This window comes from Epinephelus lanceolatus, chromosome 15 (assembly GCF_041903045.1).
Source record: "Epinephelus lanceolatus isolate andai-2023 chromosome 15, ASM4190304v1, whole genome shotgun sequence".
NCBI classification, from domain to species: Eukaryota; Metazoa; Chordata; class Actinopteri; order Perciformes; family Serranidae; genus Epinephelus; species Epinephelus lanceolatus.
Window position 1 is genome coordinate 44,260,744 of NC_135748.1, and position 15,380 is coordinate 44,276,123.

Sequence of the window (15,380 nt, forward strand, 5' to 3'; positions counted from 1 at the left end):
CTTCTTCTTCTTCTACTGCTGTTTAACGGCAGCGCATCACCGCCCCCTGCTGGACCGGAGACTTCTTCCTTCTTCTTCTTCTTCTTCTACTGCTGTTTAACGGCAGCGCAGCACCGCCCCCTGCTGGACCAGAGCCTTCTTCTTCTTCTTCTTCTTCTACTGCTGTTTAACAGAAGGTCGACACAGCCCCCTGCTGGACCGGAGACTTCTTCCTTCTTCTTCTTCTTCTTCTTCTTCTTCTTCTTCTTCTACTGCTGTTTAACGGCAGCACATCACTGCCCCCCCTGCCGGACCGGAGCCTTCTTCTTCTTCTTCTGCTACTGTTGTTTAACGGAGAAGGGTTGAAGAGCCTCATGTGGCCCCTGAGCTGCAGGCTGTGTACTCCTGATACAGACAATACAGGCAGTGTGGTTGTACTGGGGCCTATTGTCAGAAGCATCTGTAACGGGCGTCGGTGGCTTAGTGGGTAGAGCAGACACCCCATGTACAAGGCTGTTGCTGCAGCGGCCCAAGTTCGAGTCCAGCCTGTGGCCCTTTGCTGCATGACATCCCCTCTCTCGCTCCCATTTCACACTTGGCTTCCCTGTCCATTTAAGGCAAAATGCCCAAAAATATCCTTAAAAAAATAAAAAATAAAAGAAGCATCTGTAACAACATTACATGTTTATTCTATATAAACTATAAATAAATGAAAAGGATTAAAATAAATGAATAGTGTCTTATTGTCATCAGTGTTATTGGTCATGTACAGACACAGTGATGAATGCTGGGTAATATATATGTTGATGTTGACCAGTGTTGAGTCGAACGTTTGATCATGTGACGAGACGATATGTGCACAGTGGCGTGCACGGGGGCTGTCATTATTGTTGCAGTCTATGATCATGATGGTGTGAGCTGTTACACCTCTGCTGCCACCTGTGACTGAGCTGTGTCTCACTTCTTTAATAAAGTCTGTGACACACACAGATGATGGAGACATAATTAAGATCAGCTCTAATTAACCAACATTCCAGCACAGTAACGTCACAGCAGGAAGCATCATCACACCTGTGTTTTTAGGGCTCATACTGGTCACTGTGGACCGATGATGGATGTATGTCACATGGTGGATCTACATGAGCCTCAGACTGTGTATGTCCCTCCTGCTGTGAGGCCGGCTGTAATAATGGCTGCACTTGATAAATCAGTGAAGAATCTAAAATCTGTCGTGATACATTTCTAACATACATGATTGATAGTGAGGTAGATTGAACTTGTTACCAAGAGGGAAAACATGACCCTCTGTGGCAGACATAATAATCATACTGATAATCACAGTGATGTGACTCACAGGCTGAGAGACACTGAACAGACTCTAGAGGAAAGGAAAGGAAAGGAAAAACTCACATCAACATCTTGATACTTAATTAAACATCTGAAACCTGTGAAGGAAGAATAAACATTTTAACAGCTGGAGTTAAAAACATCGTCTGCATCAGGACACAAAAGGACACCTGATTATGTTTCATCTTCTGTGATCAGGATCACAAACTGTTAAACTTAAGGTGGGTCGATACGTGTCTGTCAGTTTGAAAATCATGACTCTGTCTTTAAGTTATCACCCAATATGTTTTTGTCTGTCTGTAGCAACAGCAAAGAGTATGGTGGGAATGAACTATATAAAAAAGCAAAGATTTAAAACATCTAGAAGAAGAAAATGATGAAGTTGACGTTAAAGACGAAGTTTGTTTGTTTGTTTGAAACATTTTGTCAATGAAAGTTTGTCAAAAGTCTCCTCTTAGAAAATAACTCATATATTCTTTACGTCCTCACGACTTCTATAGTGTTGAAACATTTTATATCGTGATGTTAACACCGTGCAACAGTTGATTTCTTATTTATACCTGTGTAATTGTCCATAACATCAGACTGACTGTTTTTTTCATTGATAATTAAAGTGATCAAAATATTTAATAAACTGTGACTGTTTATATTTGAGACTATCTGTGGTCTATTAAGCTCCTCCCCCTCTGCCCCCCCCCCCCCCCCCCCCCCCCCCCCCCCCCCGCTCCGCAGCAGCAGCACGCGCACACACACACACACACACACACACACACACACAGACGGAGCTGGTTCAGTTTTTGAAGCCGTGGCATGAATGATCTCATCTGAGGCTGATCTCCGCTCCTCCTGCCGTCGATCCTATGACCGAAACAGGAGTAAAATAACACGGACACGAGGTGAGTCACGTCCCGGGCCTGAGAGCACAGGCTCCGGTCACCGGGCGGTGTTTTAACGGAACTTCTGAGCGGAGAGATAAACTCTTGTTTTTGGGCAGAAAAGGAGGAAGGACCGCGGAGGATGTGGGGGTGGGCGCTCGGGCTAATTAGCTTGTTAAAGCATCCAGTTGTAGACAGTAAACGAGAGGAGGCAGAGGCAGAGCTCTGTAAACATCCACACACCGTTATAATTATATTTATTAATATTATTTTACAGTTTAACCCAACGTGTTAGCACAGTTAGCTTAGCTTCAGCCCGTTCACTCAGACGGTAGAAGCTAACAGTTAGCCGGCTAGCTGTTAGCTTCTAGCGCAAAATGGCCTCATTGTCGCTGTGAAGATGTGATGCTGAAAAGACAAAGCATGCGGCAGTCACGGCCAACAGCCCTTAACCGCTCGTTTCACCGGCTCTGCACCGGCGGTCGGTACCGGGAGCGTCCCGGTAATGACGGGGAAACGTTTATGAACAACACCGCCGCGGTTTGAGAGTGTTTGTTGGGTTAGTTTGAGACGGTGGGCCGAGAAAGTGTTGGTTTCCTCTGAGCGGTGGGGGATGGGCCCAAAGAAAAGAGCCATTGACGTAAAGCGAGGCTGCATTTTGTTTGGCTTCAGCCATAATAACGCCAGGTACACTTTAGGGATTGTTCTTAACTTATCACAGGTAACACAGGCATCATATTTAATATCATGACCCTCTCTGAAGATACGGATATTTACAGATATAAAGAGTGAGGCTGCATTACATATATGTAACTATATAATGTTGTAAACATATATGTTTATTATATATATATATGTATATATTTAATGTTGTAAACATATATGTTTATTATATATATATATATATATATATATATATATATATATATATATATATATATGTATATATTTAATGTTGTAAACATATGTACATATGTAATATTGTAAACATATGTACATATGTAATATTGTAAACATATGTACATATATAATATTGTAAACATATGTACATATATAATATTGTAAACATATTTACATATATAATATTGTAAACATATGTACATATATAATATTGTAAACATATGTACATATATAATATTGTAAACATATTTACATATATAATATTGTAAACATATGTACATATATAAAATTGTAATCATTTACGTACATATTTTGTTAGACTAGTTAATACTTACTCTGTCTCTCCAGCAGTATATAATTTTAACGGGGTGTTTTTTCTCCTCTCGATGAATCACTTCCTGTTCAGATCTGTCAGACAAGTTTTAAAACACTGTGTGTGTGTGTGAGTGAGAGAGCATTTTCGTGTTAGGTCCTGTGACTAAATCTACTGTTAACGCCTCTTTTAATAAGAACATTATAACAAACAGGTTTAAATAATTAATTATGATGCAGGTCTCAGTCAGCTCAGTGAAACATCTGAACAGGTCCTAGTCAGATCAAGTAAACTTTATTGATCCTCAGCAGAGGAGACAGACAGGTAATAAATAAGAACTAAATAATAACTGACATGTTAAAGTGTGAGTGGTGTGATTATTAACAGCTTCAGATATCTATATTTACTGATTAACCCTACTGTAACTGACACAGTGAGCCGGTCTCATGTTTAAAGAATCAGAGTTTAGGTTTAAATATTCTGATTTTATTATTCAGTCCATGAAGGTGTCGATGTGAACATGTCCGTCAGTTTGTGAACTGTGTCTGACTTTATTATTGAAAATATAAACACAGTCTGATGAACACATGAAGCACTGTGACAGGGTTATTATATATTCACAGGACACACTGTGACAGGGCTATTATATATTCACAGGACACACTGTGACAGGGCTATTATATATTCACAGGACGCACTGTGACAGGGTTATTATATTCACAGGACACACTGTGACAGGGTTATTATATATTCACAGGACACACTGTGACAGGGCTATTATATATTCACAGGACGCACTGTGACAGGGTTATTATATTCACAGGACGCACTGTGACAGGGTTATTATATTCACAGGACACACTGTGACAGGGTTATTATATATTCACAGGACGCACTGTGACAGGGTTATTATATATTCACAGGACGCACTGTGACAGGGTTATTATATATTCACAGGACACACTGTGACAGGGTTATTATATTCACAGGACGCACTGTGACAGAGTTATTATATTCACAGGACGCACTGTGACAGGGTTATTATATTCACAGGACGCACTGTGACAGGGTTATTATATTCACAGGACACACTGTGACAGGGTTATTATATTCACAGGACGCACTGTGACAGGGTTATTATATTCACAGGACGCACTGTGACAGGGTTATTATATATTCACAGGACGCACTGTGACAGGGTTATTATATATTCACAGGACGCACTGTGACAGGGTTATTATATATTCACAGGACGCACTGTGACAGGGTTATTATATTCACAGGACGCACTGTGACAGGGTTATTATATTCACAGGATGCACTGTGACAGGGTTATTATATATTCACAGGATGCACTGTGACAGGGTTATTATATATTCACAGGACGCACTGTGACAGGGTTATTATATATTCACAGGACGCACTGTGACAGGGTTATTATATTCACAGGACGCACTGTGACAGGGTTATTATATATTCACAGGATGCACTGTGACAGGGTTATTATATTCACAGGACGCACTGTGACAGGGTTATTATATATTCACAGGACACACTGTGACAGGGCTATTATATATTCACAGGACACACTGTGACAGGGCTATTATATATTCACAGGACACACTGTGACAGGGCTATTATATATTCACAGGACGCACTGTGACAGGGTTATTATATATTCACAGGACACACTGTGACAGGGCTATTATATATTCACAGGACACACTGTGACAGGGTTATTATATATTCACAGGACACACTGTGACAGGGCTATTATATATTCACAGGACACACTGTGACAGGGCTATTATATATTCACAGGACGCACTGTGACAGGGTTATTATATTCACAGGACGCACTGTGACAGGGTTATTATATTCACAGGACACACTGTGACAGGGTTATTATATGTTCACAGGACGCACTGTGACAGGGTTATTATATTCACAGGACGCACTGTGACAGGGTTATTATATTCACAGGACACACTGTGACAGGGTTATTATATTCACAGGACGCACTGTGACAGGGTTATTATATTCACAGGACACACTGTGACAGGGTTATTATATATTCACAGGACGCACTGTGACAGGGTTATTATATATTCACAGGACGCACTGTGACAGGGTTATTATATATTCACAGGACGCACTGTGACAGGGTTATTATATATTCACAGGACGCACTGTGACAGGGTTATTATATTCACAGGACGCACTGTGACAGGGTTATTATATTCACAGGATGCACTGTGACAGGGTTATTATATATTCACAGGATGCACTGTGACAGGGTTATTATATATTCACAGGACGCACTGTGACAGGGTTATTATATATTCACAGGACGCACTGTGACAGGGTTATTATATTCACAGGACGCACTGTGACAGGGTTATTATATATTCACAGGATGCACTGTGACAGGGTTATTATATTCACAGGACGCACTGTGACAGGGTTATTATATATTCACAGGACACACTGTGACAGGGCTATTATATATTCACAGGACACACTGTGACAGGGCTATTATATATTCACAGGACACACTGTGACAGGGCTATTATATATTCACAGGACGCACTGTGACAGGGTTATTATATATTCACAGGACACACTGTGACAGGGCTATTATATATTCACAGGACACACTGTGACAGGGTTATTATATATTCACAGGACACACTGTGACAGGGCTATTATATATTCACAGGACACACTGTGACAGGGCTATTATATATTCACAGGACGCACTGTGACAGGGTTATTATATTCACAGGACGCACTGTGACAGGGTTATTATATTCACAGGACACACTGTGACAGGGTTATTATATGTTCACAGGACGCACTGTGACAGGGTTATTATATTCACAGGACGCACTGTGACAGGGTTATTATATTCACAGGACACACTGTGACAGGGTTATTATATTCACAGGACGCACTGTGACAGGGTTATTATATTCACAGGACACACTGTGACAGGGTTATTATATATTCACAGGACGCACTGTGACAGGGTTATTATATATTCACAGGACGCACTGTGACAGGGTTATTATATATTCACAGGACGCACTGTGACAGGGTTATTATATATTCACAGGACGCACTGTGGCAGGGTTATTATATTCACAGGACGCACTGTGACAGGGTTATTATATTCACAGGACGCACTGTGACAGGGTTATTATATATTCACAGGATGCACTGTGACAGGGTTATTATATATTCACAGGACGCACTGTGACAGGGTTATTATATATTCACAGGACGCACTGTGACAGGGTTATTATATTCACAGGACACACTGTGACAGGATTATTATATATTCACAGGACGCACTGTGACAGGGTTATTATATATTCACAGGACGCACTGTGACAGAGTTATTATTATATTCTGTAGGTGTATCATACCTGCCTGTCTGTTACTGATATGATACACCTGTCTGTTACAGGTGTATCATACCTGTCTGTCTGTTACTGATATGATACACCTGTCTGTTACAGGTGTATCATACCTGTCTGTCTGTTACTGATATGATACACCTGTAACAGACAGGCAGGTATGATACACCTACAGAATATAATAATAACCCTGTCACAGTGCGTCCTGTGAATATATAATAACCCTGTCACAGTGTGTCCTGTGAATATATAATAACCCTGTCACAGTGCGTCCTGTGAATATAATAACCCTGTCACAGTGTGTCCTGTGAATATATAATAACCCTGTCACAGTGTGTCCTGTGAATATAATAACCCTGTCACAGTGCGTCCTGTGAATATATAATAACCGTGTCACAGTGCCTCCTGTGAATATAATAACCCTGTCACAGTGCGTCCTGTGAATATAATAACCCTGTCACAGTGCGTCCTGTGAATATATAATAACCCTGTCACAGTGCGTCCTGTGAATATATAATAACCCTGTCACAGTGCGTCCTGTGAATATAATAACCCTGTCACAGTGCGTCCTGTGAATATATAATAACCCTGTCACAGTGCGTCCTGTGAATATATAATAACCCTGTCACAGTGCGTCCTGTGAATATATAATAACCCTGTCACAGTGCGTCCTGTGAATATATAATAACCCTGTCACAGTGTGTCCTGTGAATATATAATAACCCTGTCACAGTGTGTCCTGTGAATATAATAACCCTGTCACAGTGCGTCCTGTGAATATATAATAACCCTGTCACAGTGCGTCCTGTGAATATAATAACCCTGTCACAGTGCGTCCTGTGAATATATAATAACCCTGTCACAGTGCGTCCTGTGAATATATAATAACCCTGTCACAGTGCGTCCTGTGAATATATAATAACCCTGTCACAGTGCGTCCTGTGAATATATAATAACCCTGTCACAGTGCGTCCTGTGAATATAATAACCCTGTCACAGTGCGTCCTGTGAATATATATTAACCCTGTCACAGTGTGTCCTGTGAATATATAATAACCCTGTCACAGTGTGTCCTGTGAATATAAAAACCCTGTCACAGTGCGTCCTGTGAATATATAATAACCCTGTCACAGTGCGTCCTGTGAATATAATAACCCTGTCACAGTGTGTCCTGTGAATATATAATAACCCTGTCACAGTGCGTCCTATGAATATAATAATCCTGTCACAGTGTGTCCTGTGAATATATAATAACCCTGTCACAGTGTGTCCTGTGAATATAAAATAACCCTGTCACAGTGCGTCCTGTGAATATATAATAACCCTGTCACAGTGCGTCCTGTGAATATATAATAACCCTGTCACAGTGCCTCCTGTGAATATAATAACCCTGTCACAGTGCGTCCTGTGAATATATAATAACCCTGTCACAGTGCGTCCTGTGAATATATAATAACCCTGTCACAGTGTGTCCTGTGAATATATAATAACCCTGTCACAGTGCGTCCTGTGAATATAATAACCCTGTCACAGTGCATCCTGTGAATATATAATAACCCTGTCACAGTGCGTCCTGTGAATATATAATAACCCTGTCACAGTGCGTCCTGTGAATATAATAACCCTGTCACAGTGTGTCCTGTGAATATATAATAACCCTGTCACAGTGTGTCCTGTGAATATATAATAACCCTGTCACAGTGTGTCCTGTGAATATATAATAACCCTGTCACAGTGCCTCCTGTGAATATAATAACCCTGTCACAGTGCGTCCTGTGAATATATAATAACCCTGTCACAGTGCGTCCTGTGAATATAATAACCCTGTCACAGTGTGTCCTGTGAATATATAATAACCCTGTCACAGTGTGTCCTGTGAATATATAATAACCCTGTCACAGTGTGTCCTGTGAATATATAATAACCCTGTCACAGTGCCTCCTGTGAATATAATAACCCTGTCACAGTGTGTCCTGTGAATATTTAATAACCCTGTCACAGTGTGTCCTGTGAATATATAATAACCCTGTCACAGTGCGTCCTGTGAATATAATAACCCTGTCACAGTGTGTCCTGTGAATATATAATAACCCTGTCACAGTGCGTCCTGTGAATATAATAACCCTGTCACAGTGCGTCCTGTGAATATATAATAACCCTGTCACAGTGCGTCCTGTGAATATATAATAACCCTGTCACAGTGCGTCCTGTGAATATAATAACCCTGTCACAGTGTGTCCTGTGAATATATAATAACCCTGTCACAGTGCGTCCTATGAATATAATAATCCTGTCACAGTGTGTCCTGTGAATATATAATAACCCTGTCACAGTGTGTCCTGTGAATATAAAATAACCCTGTCACAGTGCGTCCTGTGAATATATAATAACCCTGTCACAGTGCGTCCTGTGAATATATAATAACCCTGTCACAGTGCCTCCTGTGAATATAATAACCCTGTCACAGTGCGTCCTGTGAATATATAATAACCCTGTCACAGTGCGTCCTGTGAATATATAATAACCCTGTCACAGTGTGTCCTGTGAATATATAATAACCCTGTCACAGTGCGTCCTGTGAATATAATAACCCTGTCACAGTGCATCCTGTGAATATATAATAACCCTGTCACAGTGCGTCCTGTGAATATATAATAACCCTGTCACAGTGCGTCCTGTGAATATAATAACCCTGTCACAGTGTGTCCTGTGAATATATAATAACCCTGTCACAGTGTGTCCTGTGAATATATAATAACCCTGTCACAGTGTGTCCTGTGAATATATAATAACCCTGTCACAGTGCCTCCTGTGAATATAATAACCCTGTCACAGTGCGTCCTGTGAATATATAATAACCCTGTCACAGTGCGTCCTGTGAATATAATAACCCTGTCACAGTGTGTCCTGTGAATATATAATAACCCTGTCACAGTGTGTCCTGTGAATATATAATAACCCTGTCACAGTGTGTCCTGTGAATATATAATAACCCTGTCACAGTGCCTCCTGTGAATATAATAACCCTGTCACAGTGTGTCCTGTGAATATATAATAACCCTGTCACAGTGTGTCCTGTGAATATATAATAACCCTGTCACAGTGCGTCCTGTGAATATAATAACCCTGTCACAGTGCGTCCTGTGAATATAATAACCCTGTCACAGTGTGTCCTGTGAATATATAATAACCCTGTCACAGTGCGTCCTGTGAATATAATAACCCTGTCACAGTGCGTCCTGTGAATATATAATAACCCTGTCACAGTGCGTCCTGTGAATATATAATAACCCTGTCACAGTGTGTCCTGTGAATATATAATAACCCTGTCACAGTGGGTCCTGTGACAGGGTTATTATTATATTCTGTAGGTGTATCATACCTGCCTGTCTGTTACAGGTGTATCATACCTGTCGGTCTGTTACAGATGACTCATACCTGTCGGTCTGTTACAGATGACTCATACCTGTCGGTCTGTTACAGGTGTATCATATTTGTCGGTTTGTTACAGGTGTATCATACCTGTCTGTCTGTTACAGGTGTATCATATTTGTCGGTCTGTTACAGGTGTATCATACCTGTCTGTCTGTTACAGGTGTATCATATTTGTCGGTCTGTTACAGGTGTATCATACCTGTCTGTCTGTTACAGGTGTATCATACCTGTCGGTCTGTTACAGGTGACTTATACCTGTCTGTCTGTTACAGGTAACTTATACCTGTCTGTCTGTTACAGGTAACTTATACCTGTCTGTCTGTTACAGGTGACTTATACCTGTCTGTCTGTTACAGGTGTATCATATTTGTTGGTCTGTTACAGATGACTCGTACCGGTCTGTCTGTTACAGGTGTATCATACCTGTCGGTCTGTTACAGATGACTCATACCTGTCTGTCTGTTACAGATGACTCATACCTGTCTGTCTGTTACAGATGACTCATACGTGTCTGTCTGATCTCAGTCTGTATTACATTAAAGAAAATAAAGAAAGCTAATATTAATCTGTAGAGATCAGAGTTAACCCCATAATGCTCAGACATAAGGTGTTCAGAGATATGTCACTGTACCTGTGTGTCACCTGTGGTCTCCTGACTGTGCCGTGTGTTTTCTCTCATGTTGTCCTTCAGGGAGACAGATGTGTGTGTGAACTGACCTCTGACCTCTAGTTTGCAGATGATTTCTGGGAGTTGGAGGAACTTGTCTGTTGGCAGGAGGAGTGTTTGTTCGCTGTGTAATCAGGAAGTTGACCCCCCCCCCCCCCCCCGCTGTGAAGAGAAAGTGTAAATCTTGTTGAACTGGTTTTGTGTGTGTGTGTGTGTGTGTGTGTGTGTGTGTGTTTAGAAACCTGATCTGCTGATGTAACAGAGTGTGTATTTGCTGTCACTCTGCGTGTTATTTTGGGATGCTTGACGGTCTGTGACAGCGTGCTTGTCCCGCCCAGCAGGAGTCTGACATGGGCAGAAACACTCCTGAACAAACGCACGTCGTTGTACTAAAGGACTTGAAGCGTTGTGGGCGGGGCCAAGCTGCGTTGCTTTGTGCTTCTCAACAGGAAAGGTAGAGCAAACTGTAAGAGTAAAACAACCTACTTCCTGTTTCCTGTAGAGGTTAATTTTATAGAGTCACAGCTGCTGTCGAGCAGATCGTAGCTCCCTCCTGTCTCATGACATCACACTCTGACATCATCCTAACCTTAAGGTCACTATGCTAATGAGGTTCAGAAGTGTAGGTTGTGTGTAATGTTTGTGTATGCGTTCAGTGTCAGTGTGATTAACGCCCTGTCGGATGTCTGACTGACTTTCTGTCTCCTCGCCATCATCACAGAGACACAACATGTTCCCGAAGGGCACCAAGCGCAAGTTCTCCGACTCCGGGGAGGAGCCAGTCTCCAGTGGCGACCAGATCCCGGCGGCTTCAGCTGCGGCGGCGGCGGCTCGGACGCTGACGTCCTCTTACAGCCTTCAGCGGCAGTCGCTGCTTGACATGTCGCTCATCAAGCTGCAGCTGTGCCACATGCTGGTGGAGCCCAACCTGTGCCGCTCGGTGCTCATTGCCAACACGGTGCGGCAGATCCAGGAGGAGATGACCCAGGACGGCACCTGGCAGATCATGACCCAGGCTCTGGCGGCCGCCCAGTGTCCTGCAGACCGCCTGGTGGCCACAGAGGTGCTGTGTCGGCAGACAGATGCGGCGGCGCAGGCCGGGCAGAGCCCAAAGCCTTTCTCGGTGGTTGGCCTGGAGGAAGGCTACCACGCTGAGGAGGTGGTGATGGAGGGAGATGTGGAGACGGAGGTCACCATGTCCACTCTTTCGCCCGTCTCCCCCCAGCTGTCCTCGTCCTCTTATCTGGCAGGACCATTTGGCATGGGGCCCTGCTGGGAGGAGGAAGAGGAGGACGGTGAGTGCGAGGAGGACGAGGAGGAGGACAGCGAGGAGTGTGTGTCCGAGGGAGAGGACGGAGAGCAGGACCACCTGAGTGCAGACTCCAGGACAGGGGAGCAGGTTTTTGGGACCTTTGAGATCAAGCACCCAGCTCCGCCCCCTGACCCAGCGCTGGACGAACTGTTTTCAGACGTGGACCCGTCCTACTATGACCTGGATACGGTGCTGACAGGTATGCAGAGTGCCCCCAAGATGGGGCCATACGACCTGCTGGAGAGCCTTTCGTCTCACGGGCCCACGGCGCTCAGCTCCAGCTCCAGCTGCAGGTCGGACCTGAACGAACTGGACCACATCATGGAGATCATAGTTGGCTCCTGAGAGCCGGGACGGTCCTGCGGCCCGCGCTGACCCCTCAGACTCTTCAGACTATGCACAGTACATGTGTGCATGTTCTGTATGTGCTGTTGTTACACACTGAGACGGGTGGAGGTTTGACACAGGGTGGGAAACTGACGGCGAGACACGTTTTAGGACCGGCTGTTAGAGGCGGAGTTAACCTGCTCCAACTGTAGCCCCTTTTCCACTGCACAGAGAGCACACCAACATCTGACCAACACCTGAAACAACACCTGAAACAACACCTGCTAACACCTGACCAACACCTGATAATATCTGCTAACACCTGACCAACACCTGAAACAACACCTGCTAACACCTGACCAACACCTGCTAACATCTGCTAACATCTGCTAACACCTGACCAACACCTGACCAACACCTGAAACAACACCTGCTAACACCTGACCAACACCTGCTAACATCTGCTAACACCTGACCAACACCTGCTAACATCTGCTAACACCTGACCAACACCTGACCAACACCTGAAACAACACCTGACCAACACCTGCTAACATCTGCTAACACCTGACCAACACCTGAAACAACACCTGACCAACACCTGCTAACACCTGACCAACACCTGAAACAACACCTGACCAACACCTGCTAACACCTGACCAACACCTGAAACAACACCTGACCAACACCTGCTAACACCTGACCAACACCTGGCCAACACCTGCTAACACCTGACCAACACCTGGCCAACACCTGAAACAACACCTGACCAACACCTGCTAACATCTGCTAACATCTGGCCTTTTAATGTAACGAAAAAAGTTATAATCAGTGTTCACTCCTGGGTCACATGACTCTGCAGTGGTCATCAGTATTTATTAACTCCAGTCATTAATGTAAAACACAACGTCTGGGTGAACGCACTAATTTTAGGCCCTTAACCGGCGAGATGCAATGACACGCCACCACAAAATATGGTCTGTCTCCGCCCAGCAGCGCTCAGACATCGATGCGTACGAATCTGCACTGAGTGTGAGAGACAGACTGAATCCACAGTAAAATTTGTTTTCCTGTAGTCTCAGCGTGTTTACTGTTTACCTGTTCTTTGACCTGTCTATGACGTTGACATGACACGCCAAAAAAAGGCGCACTGATCTGCTGTAGAGTCGATAGTGGGACACAAGTATATCTCCTGTTTTAAAGAGGACTTCCTGTGTTTAAAAAATGGATGTAGACGCAGTAATCCAGGTGTAACAGGTGTGTCAGCAGGTGTTGGACCTCCATCTTTGACTTTCTAACAGTCACAGTGTCGACGGTGACGTGAACGAGTCTGTTAGTTTCCCACCCTGTTGTTTGAACCCAAACTCTGTCACTGTGTGAGAGGGCGAAGATAATTAGTATCCCATGATGCATTCTTCTTTACGTTGTCTCCATGTTTACGTCTGTCCATCTCTATTTATTGTCACATGGACTGAGGAACACCTGGTCATGGTCACACTACATCACACGCAGAACAAAGTGTAAATGAAATCTATGAGTGAAGATATTTTCCTACAGATGTGAGCAGTTATGATGGAGTCTATGGAAATGTACCTACCTGTAAATACAAATATATTTTTTGCATTATACAGCAGCGGGGGGATTTTTGCAAGTATCGTTTGATATTCTTCTTGTTTTTATGTTTCCTCCCTGCTCAGTGGTTTTTTAAGATTTTAATGTAGCCAGACAGGAGCGAGACGGCGTCTTCCTGTGGTTTGGTATCTGACGGGTGCGGCGACATCGTCACACGTTCACATTCTCTAAAGCTTTACACGCAGGACGGACACCTGTGAGGAAGTGTCCTCTGTCCTCTGTCCTCTGTCCTGCTTTACATTCACACCTGATGACCTGAAGCATTTGGAGAAACCCCCGGGGTGATAATATTAATATTAATAATAATAATTACTGCATCAACAAGCCATATTTCTTTCTGTGCAGATGAAGACTTCTGTCCTAATTTATTGTTTTTATTTATTGTATTTATTCTCTCCAGGTACACACCATGCCATAGTATTGATTATTGATCAGCAGGCCCCATCAAATTGTCCAAATGAATCTGCAGTGTTTCCTCCTCAGCTCTTTATTATTAGTAATAATTAATAACCGGGTTGTTCCAGTCTCTATGCAGCTCTGTCAGACGTGTTTGATTGATTGTAGACGACTCTAATGTCCTTTAAGTCCTTTTATGCAAACAGTTGCCTTTCTCCTGAAGATGTGGAAGATGAGACCTGGTTGGTTACCATGGTGATGAAGAGATGAAACTCAGGCTAACACACACACACACACACACACACACACACACACACACACAGTATTACCACACGCTGAATCCCGTAACACCACAACAACACTCCTGAAGGATGTCACTCTGGTCTGAATGGGAGCTAGAACTTCAAAGACTAATTACCTTGTAAAATGTATGCATTTTTTATATCCAGGAAAAATTACAAAACCATTGTAGCATCTTTGTAAATATTTTTTATAATAAAAGGTGCAACTATCCTCCGTGTGATGTCCTTTCACTGTCCCCCCCCCCCCCCCCCCCCCCACCGAAAAGAGACAGAAAACTAGTTCAACAACATGTTGTAACATCATGTGACTCTGATGACTGAAGAGGGACCTCTGATCTAAAGGGACAGGTGGGACAGTCTGGACAGGTGGGACAGTTTGGAGTGAGGCGGTCTGAGGTGTGTGTTCAGTGTGTTACCTTCAGCAGATGTCCATCCTCAGTTTGGAGAATCAGGCTGGAGTCTGACAGGTAAACTCA

At 43.3% G+C, this 15,380-nt stretch overlaps 1 protein-coding gene across 1 annotated transcript; it reads left to right on the plus strand.

Annotated features, from left to right (window-relative positions):
- Nucleotides 1-2,073: 2,073 nt before the first annotated feature.
- cdca4 (cell division cycle associated 4) lies at nt 2,074-15,115 on the plus strand. Its single transcript, XM_033643263.2, has 2 exons — nt 2,074-2,222; nt 11,657-15,115. Exon 2 carries the CDS (start codon nt 11,666-11,668, stop codon nt 12,590-12,592), a length of 927 nt encoding a protein of 308 aa, XP_033499154.1. The 5' UTR covers nt 2,074-2,222; nt 11,657-11,665; the 3' UTR covers nt 12,593-15,115.
- The last annotated feature ends 265 nt before the right edge of the window (nt 15,116-15,380 follow it).